Source organism: Arvicola amphibius, chromosome 6 (genome assembly GCF_903992535.2).
Source record: "Arvicola amphibius chromosome 6, mArvAmp1.2, whole genome shotgun sequence".
NCBI classification, from domain to species: Eukaryota; Metazoa; Chordata; class Mammalia; order Rodentia; family Cricetidae; genus Arvicola; species Arvicola amphibius.
In genome coordinates this window covers 5381016-5399864 of record NC_052052.2, presented here as the reverse complement: position 1 = coordinate 5399864, position 18849 = coordinate 5381016, and the positions used below count along the sequence as shown (strand labels likewise).

General features: G+C 52.1%; 1 protein-coding gene across 2 annotated transcripts; it reads right to left on the bottom strand.

The window, feature by feature from the left end:
• Positions 1-3989: 3989 nt before the first annotated feature.
• On the bottom strand, positions 3990-18509 carry Park7 (Parkinsonism associated deglycase). Of its 2 annotated transcripts, none has more exons than XM_038334140.2 (7): positions 18362-18509; positions 17401-17506; positions 15362-15463; positions 13592-13651; positions 12713-12782; positions 9040-9126; positions 3990-4346 (listed from the first exon to the last, which is right to left on the bottom strand). In XM_038334140.2, the coding sequence occupies exons 2-7, from the start codon at positions 17488-17490 to the stop codon at positions 4186-4188; spliced, it is 570 nt and encodes a 189-aa protein (XP_038190068.1). In that variant the 5' UTR covers positions 17491-17506; positions 18362-18509; the 3' UTR covers positions 3990-4185. The 2 variants fall into 2 exon arrangements, with proteins under 2 accessions (XP_038190068.1, XP_038190069.1); XM_038334141.2 differs by lacking the exon at positions 18362-18509 and adding an exon at positions 18115-18290.
• Between the last annotated feature and the right edge of the window lie 340 nt (positions 18510-18849).

Below are 18849 nucleotides of genomic sequence, written 5' to 3'. Positions count from 1 at the left end.
CCAGTGCTGCCACACAGCGCCAAGCCTCAGCTGCTCCCCATGGCTCCCTTCAGGCTTTCCAAACCAGTACCACCTGGGCGACTCCAGACATCACTAAGTCCATTTGCCAGCATGAGCTGCAGCCTCGGCCCCCTCTGGACCACAGCTTCTGTGCGCTGACCCTGAGGAAGGGCTTCCAGATTTCGGGTCCCCCACGATGCTGGTCTCTTCTTCGTCATCGCGAGCTCCTCGGCTCCAGTTGATCTGTGCCAGGCATTTCACTCCAGTGGCGCTGCCATCTTGCTATTCGTGGTTCAATCTTCAGCCCCCGCTGACCAGAACCACAGATTCTTAACTCAAAGTATGCAATGGCCTGAATAGTCTTTAAGCAACTCTCAAATGTCCCTCTGGAACTTCACAAGCCAGGCGTCCACCTGTGCTGCTCCCGACATGATCCTTTAATCCACCAAGCCCCCCACCCACCCCAGAACGGCCTGGTGAGATCTAGGCACTCAGCGGCTCTTCCAGGCCAAAGTTGCAAAATCTTTCCACAATCTTCCCCAAACAGTCAGGTGTGTCAGAGCAATATTCTACGACCAGTTTGTTTATGTCCAGGTTTCTGTTGCTGTGATAAAACACCATAATCAAAAGCAGCTTGAGGAAAAGAGTTTATTTAGCTTTACAGTTCCATGGCCTAGTACACCACTGAAGAAAGTCAGGGCAGGGACTCTAGCAGGGAAGGGAGCTGAAGGCGGGAGCTGACTCAAAGCCCATGGGGGAGTACTGTTTACTGGCCTGCCCAGTCTGCTTTCTTATAACACCCGGGACCATCAGCCCACGGGTGGCACCGCCCACACCAGCTGAGTCCTCCTGTGTCAATCATCAATCAAGAAAATGCAGCACAGGCTTGCCCACAGGCCAGTCTGGTGGGGACATTTTCTCAACTGAAGTCCCCTCTAGCTTGGGTCAAGTTGACAGAAGAGCTCGTGAACACAGCGGAGATGGTGAAGTTTACGCCAACTCCCAAACTCTTCCTTCCCAGAGCTGAAGCTCTTGTCAATACTGTTTGTTCAAGACACTTCAGGGCTCTGTGCCAAGAGCACACCGGAGACCAGCAACAGTACCTGTAGGCCCCAGGTGAGCTCCTGCCCTCGGCCCTCACCCTCTGGCCCCACGTGGGAGTTCAAGGGAAGGAGCTGGTCTGCACCACAGGCTGTATCAGCCTGACCAGCTTCTGATCCTCGGGGACTGAGGCCCAGCTGCTGCCCACTCACCAAAGCAAAGATAAGATACTTTCTAAAACCACCCAGAGGCTTTGGCAGAATGGGCTTCAGGAGTTAATATTCCCCTCCATCCTCAGTGAGGCATCAGTAGAACATGGACGGAGGGCCCAGACTCCAGGATGACACAGTTGGCTATACACTAAATGTGCTTCACGGCATCCTGTGGCTTTGGACACTTAGGACACACCATGGCAGAGGATACCCTGGATTAGAGTTGTGTGTGCACCATCCTTGTATGTTTTGTGGTGTGGGAATCAAACCTGAGTTTCGTGCAGGGAGTGGGCTTTCTACTAACACAGTTACCCACCCCCAACTCCCGTCCTGGGTTTTAGTCAATGAAAAAAACAGAGAGAAAAAGCAGAACTGTGTGGTATCTATCCTGTGCAAAACATGAAAGAAAACTCAAGCATGGTGGGGCACACCGGTACTCAGGCTGAGGCAGGGGCATTGTGAGCTGTCTTTACAAAACCACAAGAGGAAGAAACTGTAAGTACCAAGGCCACTCCCAACAGAAGTGCCCACTGTTGGGTGCTAGGTAAAAAAAGTGCTGTTAGCCTAGTCCTCTTTGGGGTACCACTTTGTACCCAGAAAAGGAGGGCTGGGTCCCACAGCCCTGCCCCTCAGCAGCCCTAAGAACAGTGGTAGCTACAGTACTCTTTTGAGATGAAAAAACTTTTACAAAAACAAAAAAGGAAATGGCACACACGTTTACACACGTACACACCAAGGTGAAGTCTCTGTGAGTGAGCCCAGACTGCGGAAGAGGCAGCCCACTAACTGGCTACACCCCATGCCTAACCCCAGGCCATCTTTCCATATGTACAGCCCACCCCACCCCAGCCACCCCCAGTTCCGGGTCCCCAGCCACCTGTTAGTGAGGAGCAGGCTGGACTAGCGTGGCAGGCAGAGCAGCCCAAGGGCTAGAATCTTATCAACCCCAGAGCTAACAGGCTACAACTAGCCAGACCTGAGGGCTTGATGAGACAGCTTCCTGGAGCCCCCACTCCACACTCAGAGGGAGAAACCTTCACTCCAGATGTGCGGGCTGATACAACCTCCTCTTTCAGGGTGGGCTTTGCCCAGTGGCCTGCGGCTGCTCTGGGGCATGGCCAGGTTGTGTGCGGCAGTGTGGAGGTCACAACCAACAGTGATTATAGCAGAGAACAGTTTGAGGTGTCCCAAGACAAGGGTCTTGGTCTAGCCCAGGCTGGTCTGGAACTATACGACCTAGGCTGGTCGCAAACCAACTCTGGCCTTTGGTTTTCCTTGTCATATGAAATGTATTATACAGGCACCTCAAATTCAAGCTGAAACTCAAATTCGCCCAGCCCTGCCATCTCCTTTACCAACTTGATTCCTAAAGTCTGATTTTACCTATTTACTTATTTGTTCAAATCAAATGTGAGAACTGCTTCCCACTGCCTTCCTGCCCCATCCTGTCTCTGAACACCCTCCTCTGCCACTAGCTTGCCTCAGCACGGGTGGCCAGGGATCCTGCTGACTCTGACAGCCTGTGGTGACCCTGGCAACCGGGTCTCCTCCACTAGCTGTGGCCTCTTCAGCTTCCAGCACTCATCCTGCCTGTCCTGCTTCCCCACACCCCAAGCAAGCGCCTGCCTCGGGGCCTTTGGACTTTTTCTTTTATGCTTGAAGCCTCAGCAGAGACCTGCCTATTCAGATCTCCCTAAGAGCCCTTATCAGAGAGGCCTTAGCTAGCAGGCAGGCAACTTCATTTTGACCACAGAACACACCTGCTTTTCCTCTCATTCCCCCCCCCCCCCACAACTAGGCTCTGTAAAGACAGAGCCCCTGGACTGGCTCCCAGGACCAGTGACAGGGCTTGACACATACTAATCTTTGGTAGACAGGGAGCTGATGGGAAAGGGAGAGCTTTGAGCTTGTGGTGATCCTCCTGCCTCAGCCTTCCTAGTACTAGGCTCACACCAGTGTACTGACTGCCATACCCAGTCTAACTTAAGTTTGGTCTTTAATATCCTAAGTCTCGCTGGCCTAAGTCACCCCAGCATGTAAATGAAACCTGTTGTTTCTCCCTCAGCATTCTCTGTTACCTTTCCTAGTGTTTACCAAAACATTCATGTACTCCCAGCACTTGGGAGGCAGAGGCAGGCGGATCCCTGGGCGTTTGAGGCCAGCCTGGTCTACAGAGCTAGTTCCAGGACAGCCAGGACTGCACAGAGAGGCCCTGTCTTGAAACAAAACAATAGTGCAGTTTCCAGCCTTGCTTTCTAGAGCAGGAGCTGTCCAAGGCCATCTCGAGAACAGCAGGTGTGTTCTCTTCAGTGGCTCGATGGCTGTCAGCACACCCTCTTGGTTCTTTTTCTTGGCCACCCCAGGAGACCTCGAGAACCCAAACTGAGCTGCCCTCTACTGGTCTAGCCTGGGCTGTGTGGTCACGGCAGATGAGGTCCATCCTCAGCATGTTTTCCTCCTGAGTGGGAGCTAAGTGATACCTAGGAATGCATGGGTGCTCTCACCTCACCCTAGAGGAGGGGATGCGGGAACCCCAGGAATCACCACCTCTGCTGACACTTAACAACAACTGAGAGAAGAGCCCCTGGGATGGGAGAAACTCCACCTCATGGGGCTTACCTGGGCATCACTCCCAGCTGGGGAAGGGGCTTGGCGGCTCCTTCTGTGGCTGTACCAACAGCATACACCTGTGAATGAATCCAGTAATATCACAAAAGCCAGACAAAAAGCAGCCGCCAGGAGTCAGTAAATTGTTTATTCTACTAGGAACATTCAGAAATGTACAGACCTAGGCTTCAGGGTGAGATCCCCATCTGGTGGCTATGTCACACGCTAGTTCCCGAGGCTCACTGGCTTCTGGACACAGTATGGGCTGAGGATAGGGCACTGGCTTCCAATGGTCTGCCTCGACCTTGGGCCCAGGGCTTGGGCTCTAGTCTTTGAGAATAAGCGGTGCCTTCACTTGGTCAGCCACCTCCTTGCCGCTGAGCGCCTCCACAATGGCCAGTGCAAACTCGAAGCTGGTGCCCGGCCCTCGGCTGGTGAGGATCAGGCCATCCCTTTCCACACGGCTCTCTGAGTAGTTGTAGTGACCTACAGGGAACAGATGTGGTGGTTGTAGGTTATGTTAGCTGGACAGCACGCCCATCCACTCACTGGGGCTGCCATGTCTGGTCTTCCCCTACACAGCAGCTGTCTCCTAGGGTCTGCAGGCTATCACAAGCTCTGCGGGAAGACAGTAAAGTCACTGCAGGGAGGAGCGGAAGGGAGCAATGCGCACAAGCGGGAGAGACAGCTCTGAGGGGCACCAGAGATGAACTTCTCCACTTCCCACTTTGCCACAAGGACTCAGCATCAGACCAGGGTGCTGGGACAGAAGCAGGGCCGCGGCCGCGATGAGAACACAACCTGGTTGATCCACAGGAAGAGCCCCCGTCCTCCGTGGCCTCAGACCACACAAGACTGCATCTGGGAGGCAGATTTCGGCACCCAGGCTCTCTTCCTCTGCCTGCCACCTGCTACTCTAAGCAACTAAGACACTGTGGGGTACTCCCACTGGGACCCCCCAGCTCTCCTCCCCACTCTGTCTCTGCTACGACAGGACCTGCTCCATGTGACACAGATGTCCTCCAGGCCATCCTTACTCGCCCAGAGCTTCCTGTCCGTGGGCCTAGGTGTGTTCCCATCACCCAGGCGCCCTTGGGCCTTGACTAGGCCTGCTGACCTCCACAGCTGGGGTCTGCCTGTCACAGCAGCTCTGCACCCCTCCGGCACCAGCTAGCAACGTTGTCCTTTTGTTTAGCATCTGCTGTTCAAAGCGCTTGGGGCCTCTTCTGCTCTCGTCTGTCTGACCAGAGCACACAGCACAGACGCAGGTTTCAGGCCATGGTGAAAGTTCCTTGGCTCAGTTCCACCGCGGAAGGGCCCTAAACCAACATTGCTCCTGGTGGTGCTGTCCAGAGTGTACAGGGCAGAGGACCCCGCTCTCAGGCACCCATGGGAGACCCTGTGCCCAGGCTATCGGGTCTGGGGTCTGCGGTGTCAGCACAAGGGAAAGTCTGGGACAGGACCTTAGGGGAGGAGATGGATGTGGGGACTTTCAAGGGCAGCAGAGTGCAGGAGGCCTCCAGGGCAAAGGGCTCCGTGAAGGATCAAGTGCGCAGGCACACAGCTGACTGCAAGGGGCAGGCGCACTGGCGCTGATCCTGGACCTCCACACGCCGCTAACCACAAGCACAGCACCAACAAGAGATGCTTGGGCATTGCTTCATGCCTACTGTTTCTGCCGAGAATGAAGAGCTCAGGGCATTCAGGGCTCACCGAGAGCCCTCAGGAGGAGTGCCTTCCTACCCAGCTCCAAACTCAGCCCGTCCGCTGAAGCAAGCAGACAGAGTGTAGCGGAAGCTTCCCATTTACAGACAGTAAAGGAAGCAGAGACCATCACTTGAAGGGAAGTTTCGGTTTTCCCAACCCTGCTCTGACAGCTACACCAGGTCAGGAGGGCCTAGCGAGGCAGTTTAAAGGGCTCAGCCAGGGGTTGGTACTTGTCAACGGCCCCCATCTAGTGGCCACAGTGAGAACGGCCTCAAAAAGTGTACTGCTGCAGCCATGGTTGCTGCAGAGCCCAGAAAATGAGGCCAGCAGGGACTTGTGAGTTTAGGGTAAATTTGCAGACGTGAAGAAATCTCTTCAGAGAGAAGGTAAGTGGAGAGGCAGAACATGAGGCAGAGACTGAAGGCTGCCGCCTGTGTGTACAAACACAAAGACAAGCAGAAAGCTGCTCACACCGGGGAACACCAGTGTGGGGCAGTTATCGTAGAGACCTGAAGCCCAGAGAACCCCGATCCTTGTTAGCTGCTCCTCTAAGAAAAAGCAGCCAGCCCTGGGCACAGGGGCTCTGGGGTCCAGTCCTGCTGGCCTGCCCTGCAGAGCTCCCTGGCCTCTCCGAGCTTTGCTGTAGTGGAATGGCACCCACCAACCACAGTTCTGAGAAGTACTGCCCCAGGGCGGAGGAGTCACACAGGTTTGTCAAATGCGTTACTGAGACAGGCAGGAGGGCCTAGAACAGTCAGGTGCAGGTTGGCTACAGCCCTTCCAGAATGATTTCAAGGGTCACAAAGGTCAAACAGTGTCCTAAAACAGGACTTACTGACCGCATGCTTAGCAATGAAGAAAGGGCAGGGAAGCCTTGCACTACAGAAAGGGGTGAGAGGAAGGAAAGATAGAGAGGGGGAGGGGAGGGAAGGGAAACAAATGAGGGTCACCTGGCCTTTGTGTTCCGGCCTGCCACAGAACTGCAGGCCCCAGGGAAGCTGGAGCACTGTGTAAATTCAGGGACCCTACGATGAGTTCTCAGCCTGTCTTTCAGCAGCAGAAGAAAACAGACGCAAGAGCCACAGCTCAGGTGACGTAGGATAGCCCTTCCTGCACTGTCCCCAAACAGTGTGCCAGCCACACACACTGCACAGGCCTCGGCCCCCACCGTTCTTCCGCGCTGACCTCATTTCATCAGCTCCACACAAACCCAGCTCCCGTATTTACAACAGCAGGAGCCAAAGCCTTCATCCCACGGCGACTTCCACGCAGTTCTCCCGACAGTCTCCTGATAACCGAGGGAAACACAGCAGCACTTGGCAACATGCTAGAGCATCTGGAGTGCGGCCCAAGAGCAGCCCTGTGTCTATTTTATGTCAACTGGACACAGGCTAGAGTCATTCGGGAAGAGCAGCTCAACTGAGAAAATGCCTCCATTAGACCGGCCTGTAGGCAAGGCTGTAGAGCAGTGGATCTCGACCTTCCTAACACTGAGACCCTTTAATACAGTTCTCATGTTGTGCTGACCCCAACTATAACATTTTTGTTCCTACTTCATAACTGTAATTTTGCTACTATTATGAATTATAATGTAAATATCTGCACCTGCCGATGGTCTTAGGCGACCCCTGTGGAAGGGGTCTCGACCGACAGGCTGAGTGTTAGATCTGCGGAACGTCTTGAATGATGATGGACGCAGGCGGGCCCAGCTGCGGGACTAGAATTGGAACGTGCCAGGCACGTGCCTTTAATCCCAGCACTCGGAAGGCTGGTCTACAGAGAACCCGGTCTCAGCCAAACAAAACCAATCAGCTCGGAATGACACGCATTGTGATGTTGGCATTAATATGAGATCCTGGGGATGGACAGGGAAGGTTACGGCTTAATAACCTGTGTGTGTCGATGTCAAGTTGACAAGGGGACAGTTGCGCTAGTCAGTGTTTATGTCACCTTGATGAGAGCTAGAGTCATTTTAGAGAGGAAGCCTTGCCAGGGATTGGTGCAGTCTTTAAACCCAGCACTTAGGAGGCAGAGGCAGGTGGATTCCTGTGAGTTTGAGGCCAGCCTGGTCTACAGAGTGAGTTTCAGGACAGTCAGAGCTGTTACACAGAGAAACCCTGTCTCAAACAAACAAAAAAAAAAGTTTCTCAACTGCACGGGTTCACACAGGCAACGAAGCAGAAACCAATCAGTCAAGACCCATGAGCCAAAGACACACAAGACACAGCGAACCCCAGCGCCAATCTGAGCAACATGACTACGTGTGGCAAGTGCTGCCCGACAAGGACACACCTGCCCTCCAGCTACTCGAGGTGAGGCAGGAGGACGGCGCCAGCCCAAAGTCTTTCTATGCAACGTAGTGAAACCCCATCTCAAACCCAAAAGCAGGCAGCAGAAGGGTCTGCTAAGACCTCACCTGAGTAAGACTACTAAAAAGATAAGGGGCAGCTCCAGAGCTCATCAGACAGCTGAGCTGTCCAACCAGTGGAGGGGGAGGAGCCAACCTTCCTTCCCCCGCCTGTCGGCAAGCTTCCTCATGAAGAGAAATTGCTTTTATAAATTTAATAAAATTCAGTCAGGTGTGGTGGCTCACACCATTAATCCCAGTACTCCAGAGGGAGAGGCAGGTGGTTCTCTGTGAATTTGAGGCCAGCCTGGTCTACAAAGTGAGTTCCAGGACAGCCAGGGTACACAGAGAAACCCTGTCTTGAAAAACAAAACAAAACAAAAATTAAATAAAGAAACATGTCACCAAAGAAGCTAGTCTGCCACTTAGGACATCCCCTGAGGGTCTCTTGTACTGTGGTAAAAGGACATTTGTTGAAATTGCCATCAGGGTTTAAATTCTACCCTTGTGATGTGGGATTCCCCTCTGTATGCCGTGAATATCATTGGTTAATAAAGAAACTGCTCTGGGCCTATAGCAGAGCTATAGGGGAACAGAGCTAGGTGCGGGGAGGGGGGGGACACACGACACAGACACAACTAAGCTGAATGCTGGGAGAAAGGAGGTGGAGTCAGAGAGACACCATGTGCTGAAACTTTGCTGGAAGGCCATGAACTCGTGGTGATGCACAGATTAATGGAGATGGGTTAAATTAATATGTAAGAGTTAGCCAATAAGAAGCTAGAGCTACCGGGCCAAGCAGTGATTTAATTAATAGTTTCTGTGTGGTTATTTTGGGGCTGAGCAGCCAGGAACCAACAAGTGGCTTACCTACAACACCCTTGGGCATTCAGTAAAAATAAAAATTAAACTAGCATTTCAAAATTCTTCCCATTTTGACAGTCAGGGATCTGGTGCCTCCACACAGACTGGCACGCGCCCTGCCCCAGCCTATGTGAGACCAGCCAAGAAGCACACCAAGGACAGTGAGGACAGCGCACAGGCAGGGAGCTCCTGAGCAGCCCGGCACTCTCCCCCCAGATAGGTCTCGAAGATCATCCCGTGGGAAGTACGGGGCACACTTACTTCCATTCAGCATTTTGTCCTTAGCCCCTGGGTGTGTTGTGACCTTGCTTCCAAAACCAATTTCATGAGCAAGCAGAGCCGTAGGACCTAGAAGGCAAAAAGAAGATGAGCGTGCAAACAGAAAACCCGGCTTTAAACCCGCAACATTGCTGGGCATGGTGGCGCACACTGTGAACCCCAGGGCTCGGGAAGCAGAGGCAGGAGGATTTGAGTCCCAGGCCAATCGGGACTACAGAGTTACGACTCTGAACAACACTGCTCAAACATCAAGGGAGGGCGTGGCCGTGGTGAGCCTGTGCTCAGCACATCTGCCCAGGCGCACAACTTCCGAATGCTTCAACAGCTGTAAAACGTCCCTCAGTGCGGCAGAGAAGAGACAAACGACCCCCAGGAGCAGGGATCAATGTTCCTGAGTACAGAGGGGAGGGGCTGCCCTGCTGAATAAACTCTTGCCTTCCTCCCTTTTCCCTTTTCAATTTTTACATGCATGGTGTTTTGTCTGCATGTATGACAATACACGGTTGGCTCCCCTGGGACTGGAAGTGCATGTGGTTGTGGGCCACCATGCCTGTCTGTTGACTGTTGTCTGTCCCTCCAGCTCCAGCCTGACTCTGAAGGGAAGAGTTAGTTTTGTGGCAGAGACATCGGGTGGACATGCACGCTTGCTGCTGTTTCACAGCTGCTCTTATGCACTCGACCAGACACGCACCAGCTGGCAGGGCCAAGATGGAGGCCAACATGTACCCTGCAGGAGATTCCTGGGCTGACATCTGAGACACTGGGTCCTTCTGAAACCACTGATGTGGAAAACCACACACACTGTCGGTCCATGATACCTGAGGAAGGCCCCGCGTCTTACCATGTGCCCCGAGTGCTCACTGAAATGGCCAGTTTCACTGATGCGCACAGCAGACACTGCATCTAACAGTCTGCAACAGAGACTGAAAAACAACCCTCGCCTGTCACCATCCTCTTAAAACCTAAAGCTTTAGCTGTCTGTCCCCTCTAAGTCTCGTGACAGCTAGACGAAAACAACACCTAACCTCACCCGTCAGCGAGCTCTTACTCGGCCACTGACTGATTCTCCAGCTCCTTCAACCCCGACTCCTGCAGAACAAGGGCTCTAGACCCACAGCCAAGCGCCACAGCTGCCACAGCAGGAACCGGCAGAGCGCCACGGTGCAGGCCTCAGATTCAGAGCAAGCCCAGAGTAACCTCTTGAGTCTAAGCATCACATACACACCCTTATGTCTTCTCTACCCAAGACAGCTGTGGAGGACAGAAAATTCCCAAAGTATAGAAAAAACAGAATAATTACCACTCAATATTTTTTTATTTTAAGACAAAAGAGTCTCCCTTTGTAGTCCTGGCTGGCCAGAACTCACCATGTAGACCAGGCTGGCTCAAACTCACAGAGATCTGCCTGCCTCTGCTTCTGAGATCTGGGACTAACGGTGTGCCCTTCCATGCCCGGTTATCGTCCACTTTTATGTGAGGGGATTCATGGGTACCTCTCAGATCCTTACTAGCTAAGACCTGAACTGAGACTCCTATGTCGTCACCCTCCACGTGGCAGCAAGCTTCAGCCGCCGGCCTTGAGAGAAGACCAGTCAGGTCTCAGGCTGCTGTCTCAAGGCTGCCCCCTGGTGGTAGCAACACTGCTGCTTCATGCAACAGCGCCAGGATGCAGGGCATGCCTTCATCACGGTAAGCTCCTAACTACTGATTTCAGGGGGGTGGGGTCAGAAAATTTGAAAATTAAGACAATACAGACTTATTACTGCCATTATCTGAGACTCTGATGAAGGACTTACCAAGTTAGCTCTGAGAACGCCTCTTCCTATAGCGCCACCTGGTGGACTCCGGAAAAAGAACAGCCCGGCGCTCCTAGGATACCCTGAACTATTCTTACACTGACAGGACTCCTCCACCTGCAAGCTTCCTTTTCTCTCCCTCACTCAAAGAAAAGCTCCTTGTATTTCCTTCCAGGAAAGCCTCCCTGCTAGTTACTTCTTCTTTTACTCAGCATCATCAAGGGCAAAGCTAACAAAACAACTGTGTTTGTGGAGTTCAAACATGGTACCAATCCCTGACCAAAGCACCAGACGGCTTGGACCTCTGCTTCATTCCTGGCTGAGCTGTTCCTGTTCTCTCTGCTCATTATTCAGGATGGTGACCCAGGACAGCCAATGCGGTGAGCACACTGCTAGCACTGTTTCCTTTTCAGTAACAATCTGATCCACAGGAAGGCCCAGGCATTTAGCCTGCCTCAGCACAAGCGGGTGACCCAGCTAAGGCTGATCATGTTCTACTCAGTGACACAGAAAAACAAGATGACACCACACTTTAGCCTCAGTCAAGTCAGAGGGAACAAAGCCAGGGAAACCCTAAGGAGGCCGACATCGCAGATCAGTGAAGAACACCGGCCCACCTGGGACTCCCTGCCCCGGGACAGGTCAAGGCTGCAGGGATCGCAGGACCATCAACCAACACCCCTGGGCCTCAGCCCGACAGGGAATCAGAGCGTAGGAGCCAGGACAAGGTGCCCAGGGCAGTGCCTAGGAGCTCCCACTGGCTCTGTAACGGCTCGAGCACGCAATATAGGGGCCCTCTGAACGTCTACACAGATAATGCCCATTGCTGCATCACGTCAGAGATTAGAATGATTTTACCTGTCTGTCTTTGGTGCTGGGAATGGAACCCAGAGCCCCACACATGCGAGGCACACAGTCTACACCTGAGCTACTCTACTGGCCCCAAACTGGGAACATTTAGAATGTTCCCCAATTACGCTTCCCCCTTTCTTTTCTTCTTTGAAGAGAGGCTCCCTACTATATGTAGCTCAGGGTGGTCTTGAACTCATGAACCTACTTCTACATCCCCTGTGCTGGGATTACAGGCCGGCCTCCACGGCCAGACTGGGAAAACTTACAACAGGAGACTACAGCACAATGCCTTGCCTGAAGGATGGCTTCGACAGGCTGATGTCACTCCAGTAAGAAGTGGACAGAAAACAGGCGCAGAGGCTCCTGCACGATCTACTCTGTCCCACAGCTGGGACAGAGTCCTTCGGTCCCCAAATAAAACCATCCATCTTTTAGTCACAGCTCACTTGTTCTGTGACGCACGTGAAAGGTATCCAACAGGCAGACGAGGCAAAAGTCGCACTGACCCAGAGGCCAGAACACCATCTGATATTAGGGCAGCAGGAGCAGGTTTTCAGAAAAGCAAGTGATTACGGTTCACGGCTCAGGACACATCTGAAACTCCAGAAGACCTTATCTGAAGCCACGGGTGTTCAAGAGCACTCAAGTGAAGAATCAGCAAGCCGGAGGCAGGAGAGCCCTGCTGGAGCTGTGGTGTTCAGGCTGCACAGATTCTTGCTGACTCTCCTGGCAAGCCCAATTGCTGGCACAGGCTCTGCTGGAACAAGCGGTTTGCTGGATTCCAGAGGTCTTGTCCTCCAGGTCAGCAAACAGGGAAAACGATGAGTTTCCCAGAGCAGAGGCCCAGAGCATGGAGAGACAGAAACAATCTCGCTCAGCTGCAATGACGTGACGTTGCGGCATCCTAACAAAACACCCAGTGTGGGTACCTTCTGGTTGGTGAAGGTCACTGTGTGTGGTCAGGCTTCCCCTCGGCCAGCTCCCTCTCCATACCTGCACTCACTCACCTGCACAGATGGCAGCTATGAGGCCCTTCCTGCTCTCCTGCTCCTTCAGGATCTCCTTCACCACAGGCGACTAGAGAGAACACAAACACTCGGTCACCACTGAGCCACAGAGCCTCCTGCAAGAGCTGGGAAAGTCCTTCTCAGCTTAGCTTACTTCCAGCAGCTTTCCAGAAAGGGTGCCAATCATTAACACGGAAGAGACAGGTTCTCCACGTGTCTGTGTTCTCAAGTCCAGGCAACAGCACTCCCCACCCAGAGAAAGGCCACCTCAATGAAGATGAGCAAGGAAAGCAATGTCACCAGGGCACTGAACCCTGTCCTGTGCTGTCTTCCCATGGGACTCTTCACACACACGGGGCTAGAGAGAAAGCTCCGGCCCCACAGCTGCCCTTGACCCCGATGACAAGCAGGCAACACTTTCTAGACTGAACCTGTCTTGCTGCTGCAGCAGCTGGACATTCGCAGCTCATGTTAGTCTACATGCACTGAGCCTATCTGCAGCAGCTGCCCATTTCAGCTTACTCGGCAGTAAATGTCCCTAGAACGACGCTCTGCAATGTTAGACGCCACTCGGCTAACCTCGGTTAATCTCGGCTGTTTCTACTAAGTTTGCAGTAAATGTTCCTAGAATCACCCTCTGCAATGTTAGATGCCACTCGGCTAACCTCGGCTGCTTCTCTTGCATCTGCAGTAAATGTTCCTAGAACTGCGCTCTGCAATGTTAGACGCCACTTGGCTAACCTCAGCTAACCTCGGCTGTTTCTCCTGCGTCTGCAGCACCATCCCTGAAGCACACCAGATCAAACACGACAGAACAGAGTAGAAGATGCAAGACTTTCTCATAAGCCCCTCACTGAGGCATGACTGAGCAGATTTTACCTCAGATAAATTCTGTGCACCCAGATTGCCTCCTGGAAGAACCACCACATCGTACGGTCCCTGTGAATTGGGAAACAAAAAGGAACGTTTTACTTCTACTGTGTTAATGCCAGCCCAGTAGCAGCTTCGTATCTGAGGATGTACTATCTGCAAAGAACAGTGCACACACCTCAGGGGTAGGGCTGTGCATACAAGCAGCTCTTGACAGAGCCTGAACACACTCTTAGCACAAGTGAGACCCTGGGTTTGATTCTCCAACACTAAAAATAAGTAAGGAAGTGGCAGGCATAGTGGTGCCATCAGAAGGAGGAAGCAGCGGCAGGAAGATTGAGGGTTCAAGGGTTCCCTCCACTACATACTAAGTTTGAGGCCAGCTAGGTATACATAAGACCCTGTCTCAAAACAACAAAAATCACCAAATATCAAACAAATAAATTAAGGCATATCCCTACAGTGGATCACTGTAAGCAAAACACGCAGCTATGAGGGCTGGAGAGATGGCTCAGCAGTTAAGAACTCCTGTTGCTCCCGGGGGGACTGCATTCGGGTCCCAGCACCCACACGGTGGCTCACAACTCCATATAACTCCAGCTCCAGGGGACCCAGCGCCCTCTTCTGGTCTCTGTGGGTACTAACACAGACACACACATGCATAAATAATCTTTTTGTAAAGATTTATTTATGTATTTTATGTTTAAGTGCTCTGTCTTCATGCACACCAGAAGAAGGAATCTGATTACAGATGGCTGTGAGCCACCATGTGGTTGCTGGGAATTGAACCCAGGACCTCTGGAAGAGTAGCCAGTACTCTTAACCCCTGAGCCGTCTCTTCAGCCCTCCCCCGGGGACAGCGTAGGGAATTACACTCATGCCTCTCCCGCCTTTGCTGCCACGTCTCTGCTCTACAGAGCACAGTCCACCTCTTACCACCCTGAGTCACGACCTCTGACCTCTGGGAGTAGCTGAGGGTCAGTGGGCAGGCAAGCTTCTGAGGAAAGGGATAACCAACAGTCCCCCCAGAACCGTAAAAACGGAGAAAGCAACAGTTTAAGGAGCTCTCACCTCATCCTCAACCCAACTACTCAAGTGTGCATCACTCCACACAGGTCATTCAAACAGGAAGAAAAGGACAGGAGCCAGGCCCATGACCCAGAGAGAGGTCACAGTCAGGCCACCTGGGCCACCACCAGTGCCACTTCCAAAACTCTGTCTCAAAACAAACCTGTTAACAAGGGGGAGAGGCTAGGAGGACAGAAGTCAGTGGCAGAGAGCTCGCCTGATATGGAAGGCCCGAGGTTCAACAACCAGTACTGAAAAAAGGAAATGGAAAATGTGGCAGGCTACTTACAAGGCAAGGAGGCCTTTGGGAGAAAATACCAACAAAGAACACTGCTCCCACTCAGCCGCCACCACCCTGCTCCCTCCACCCACACCACCCATTTACCGGACACGGGATCCAGCCATTCTCATCCGGGTACAATCATTTTCTTTAATTCTTTTTGTTTGTTTTTCGAGACAGGGTTTCTCTATGTAGCCTGGCTGTCCTAGAACTCGCTCTATAGACCAGGCTGGCCTCAAACTCACATTTCTGCCTGCCTCTGCCTCCCAAGTGCTGGGATTAAGGGTGTGTGCCACCACCGCCACCATTTTCTTGAATTTCGTCTGTTCTAACTGCAGTCATAGATACAACCAATAGCCATTTAAAAAAAAAAAAAAAAAAAAAAGTAATAAGCCCCCAGAGAAGTAACAGTCCACATATACAAAACAAACCTGCTTTTTTGCATCTTCAAGACTGGCATCAGGACAAATCATTACATCACGGCTACACTGCACGGGGTCTTTCCCAGCCAAGCCTGCAACGGTGACTTTAATCTAGGAAAACAACAGATGCTCAAGACCGTGAAGATACACAGACACTGGCAACACTTATACCCATTCCGTGGTTCTAAGTAACTAGTCAGGGAATACCACAAAGCCAAGTCGAGGCAATGGCCAAATATATTTAATACTGGGTCTCTGCTGGTTTGCCTGGGACAGTCCTAACTTGTAGCTGAGCTGCTGCCCCAGTTCTGACTGGCTAGGACACGCTTTACCCCACATGTTAAGTTTGGGAGATGAATTACAAGGTTACCCAATTAATAACCCATCTTGCAAGGCTACTGTTTTCATTTAAATCTCATGATCTTTCCCAAAAGTAGAAATGAAAGCCAAACAAATAAACAACACTTTATCCTCCAGAACATTCATTAGGGGACATTACCAGGAGCTAGTACCCAAAACACAGATGTTTCCTACAGTGCTGGCAGGCCACAGGTCAGCTCACTGAAGACGAGCTTGCAACACTGACCACAACAGTCCTGGCCCAGCAATCCCATGTTTAGGTGCCGAGCCTCAAAAGCCGCCCTCACACTTGCACAAATAAACCCACAAAGGAGTGATTATTGCAGAGGCTGGAGTGATGGCTCAGCAGTTAAGAGCACCTGGATTTGGTTCCCAGCACCCACATGGCAGCTCACAACCACCTATAATTCTAGTTCTAGGGCATCAGGCACAATTTCTGGCTTCTTCGGGTACCAAGCACACATGCAGTTCACAGACTTACATGCAGGCAAACATTCACACACAGAAAAAAGTTAGAAATCTCAAATATCCATAGCATAGGCTGTAACTGGAGCGAGGAGGCAGTGGTATTCCACACTGTAGAGCACCGTGCAGCAGCATGACAAGAGGAGGCTGGCATTCCAGTGTGCAGAGCTGAGTGTGAACACACAGTGTGTGCAGACCTGAGTGTGAACACACAGTGTGTGCAGAGCTGAGTGTGAACACACAGTGTGTGCAGAGCTGAGTGTGAACACACAGTGTGTGCAAGGCTGAGTGTAAACACAGCCTGGGCTGAGCTCTGCTCACACAGTAAATCAGCACAGCCGAGTGTCTGCACCTGGCTCTTGTGAGCAGAGGCAGAGTCAGCACTGTTGTCGGGTTTGTGAGCCTGGCAAACAGGAGGGCACTCCTTTACCATGCTACAGAAGTGACATGCTACATGCAAACGCAGGAAGCTAATGCATGAGACAGCACATTTCGGCCTGCGATAGTCATGTCTGGGGAAGGAGGAGAGGGCACGGGACCGAGGAAACTTACAAAGGGGACTCAGAAAAACCCCAAACTTTAAAGTATTTGCTTTAAAACAAACAAACAAACACACAAAAAGTGTCCAGGCCAGGGTGTTGGCACATGGCTGCCAGCACAACTATGCAGGTGGCTGCAGCAGGACAGCTTGTACCCAGGGGTTCAGGGTAAGCTGGGACACAAACACACACCTGTCTCTTAAAATAAATTAATCAGCAAATTTTAAAAAGGGTAAGAAAGAAATAAGACAAAGCGCTACAAGTTTTTAAAGTCAGCAGTGAGCCAGACATTTGGGAAACTGAGGCAGGAGAACTGCCAAAAATTCAAAGCCATCCTGAGTTTCGTCGTGGTAAGTTCCAGGTCAGCCTGGTCTAGAGGGTGAGCCTCTATCTCAAAAAAAAAAAAAAAAAAGTGAGCAGAGACCAAACTAATGGTTTACTATGTAATCACTGTAGCTTTGTACTTGAAATAGTTAACAAAGTAGAGCTGGCAAAAGAGGCACTGGCCTCCAAGCCTGAGGAGACCTTAGCTTCATCCCCTGGACCAATGGTAGACAGAGAGCCAACTCATACAATTCACCAATTCACCCTCAGTCCTCCACATCTGCACCCCAGGACCCCAGACCCAGGCTCGAGCACAATAAACAAGTAAAAATGACAGGCTAGCTCATGAGGGAGACTCACCCCAGCTCGGCGCATGACATCCACAGGAATCACCGTCTCCATCTCCTCCGCGCCTTTGGCCAGGATGACCAGAGCTCTTTTGGAAGCCATTTTTAATTCTTAAAGACTTAAAAAAGAAAAAAAAATGTTTAGAAAGTTGCCAATGTAATAGCCACTGTTCAGTGTAAATAGCTTCCTGGGAACAGGCCGGGATAAATGAAAGCAAGCAGTTTAGGTTAACACTGCTTTACATGGTAGACTTTCAATCGCTAATTCTGGGGTGAAAACAGGGTGGCTGGCCTGCAGGGATGGGCTGCGGTTAAGAACAGAGGACCAAGGTTTAGTGCCTAGCACCACGGCAGCTCACAACTGTCCCTAACTCCGGTTTCAGGGGATCTGGCGCCCTCTTCCGGCTTCTGCGGGCACTGCACGTCTATGCACGCAGGCAAAACACACACCAAAAATCTTTTTAAAAACAGAAAGCAGGGACTGCTAACATGTTAGTAGTGCTTGAATTTTCTCCTTACTGTGCTTTTTTAAGTCCAATTTCTTACAAAGGCAGGTCACATAATGGGTCCTGAAGAACTGATTCGAAAAAGAAAAGAAACCCTAGATTTCACGGGTCACAGAAATGAATACAGTCTGGAAACTTGTACATTTTTGGAGGTTTTTGTTGTTACTGTTCCAATAAGCGGTACTAAAAACTCGGGACCAGGTTGGGGAGATCAATCTGACCACACTGTTAATGCTGAAGAGAGACGGAGTCAACCCTGTGGACAGCCGCAGCTAGACGCCTCTGCGGATCCCTTTTCGCGTGTTTTCCCTGCACGCGTGCCGTGCACCAGAACTTTAAGTCAAAGCCACAACCCCGTGCAGAGCTCTGGCCCGGCATGCACCGCGGCCGCCGCCCCCAGCCCGCCCGGACGGGACCCTCCCCGGGCAGCGCGCGGACAAGCCGGCCTCTCTGCTCCCGGGCGCTGACCTGCACCCGCGCCTCCTCCACCCACGCGAAGTCTCGGTCAGTCCCGCAGCAAACCCACGCCCGGGCCAATCACACACACAGACTCGCCGAGCAGGCCGCCAGCACGCATGCGCGCCGCCCGTGCTGAGGCTGCGCACAGTCTGCTCGCTTCCGCCTCGGGGTGCGTCACATCCGGTCGGGCCCATCCCGGCGTGATGGGGATGATGGACCGTGTATCTCCCCTCAGCCGTTGGTACGGTCCGCGGCGGCGTTTGCCGCGTTGCCACCGCGACTTTTAGAAGCCAAGGCATGAGAATGGCAGCGAGTTCGAGGCCACGCTAGGCTAGACCGTGACCGCGCTCCCCTCCCCCATGCAGAAAAAAGAGAAGAGAAAATAAAAGCCCGGCATGGTTGCCCACACTTGTTTATAATCCTAGTACTTGCGAGACGGGGCAAGTTCAAGGTCATCTTTGGTTTTATTTGTTTGTTTGTTTGTTTTGGTTTTTCAA

What these genes read in the sequence shown, in the direction of transcription:
- Park7 (XM_038334140.2), bottom strand. Translation starts at nt 17,490, where the DNA reads ATGGCTTCCAAAAGAGCTCTGGTCATCCTGGCCAAAGGCGCGGAGGAG. An exon ending in GTGCACAGAATTTATCTGAG is followed by an intron (nt 12,783 to 13,591) that starts GTAAAATCTGCT and finishes TGTTCTCTCTAG; the next exon opens with TCGCCTGTGGTGAAGGAGAT. An exon ending in GGACAAAATGCTGAATGGAA is followed by an intron (nt 4,347 to 9,039) that starts GTAAGTGTGCCC and finishes TGTTCCCTGTAG; the next exon opens with GTCACTACAACTACTCAGAG.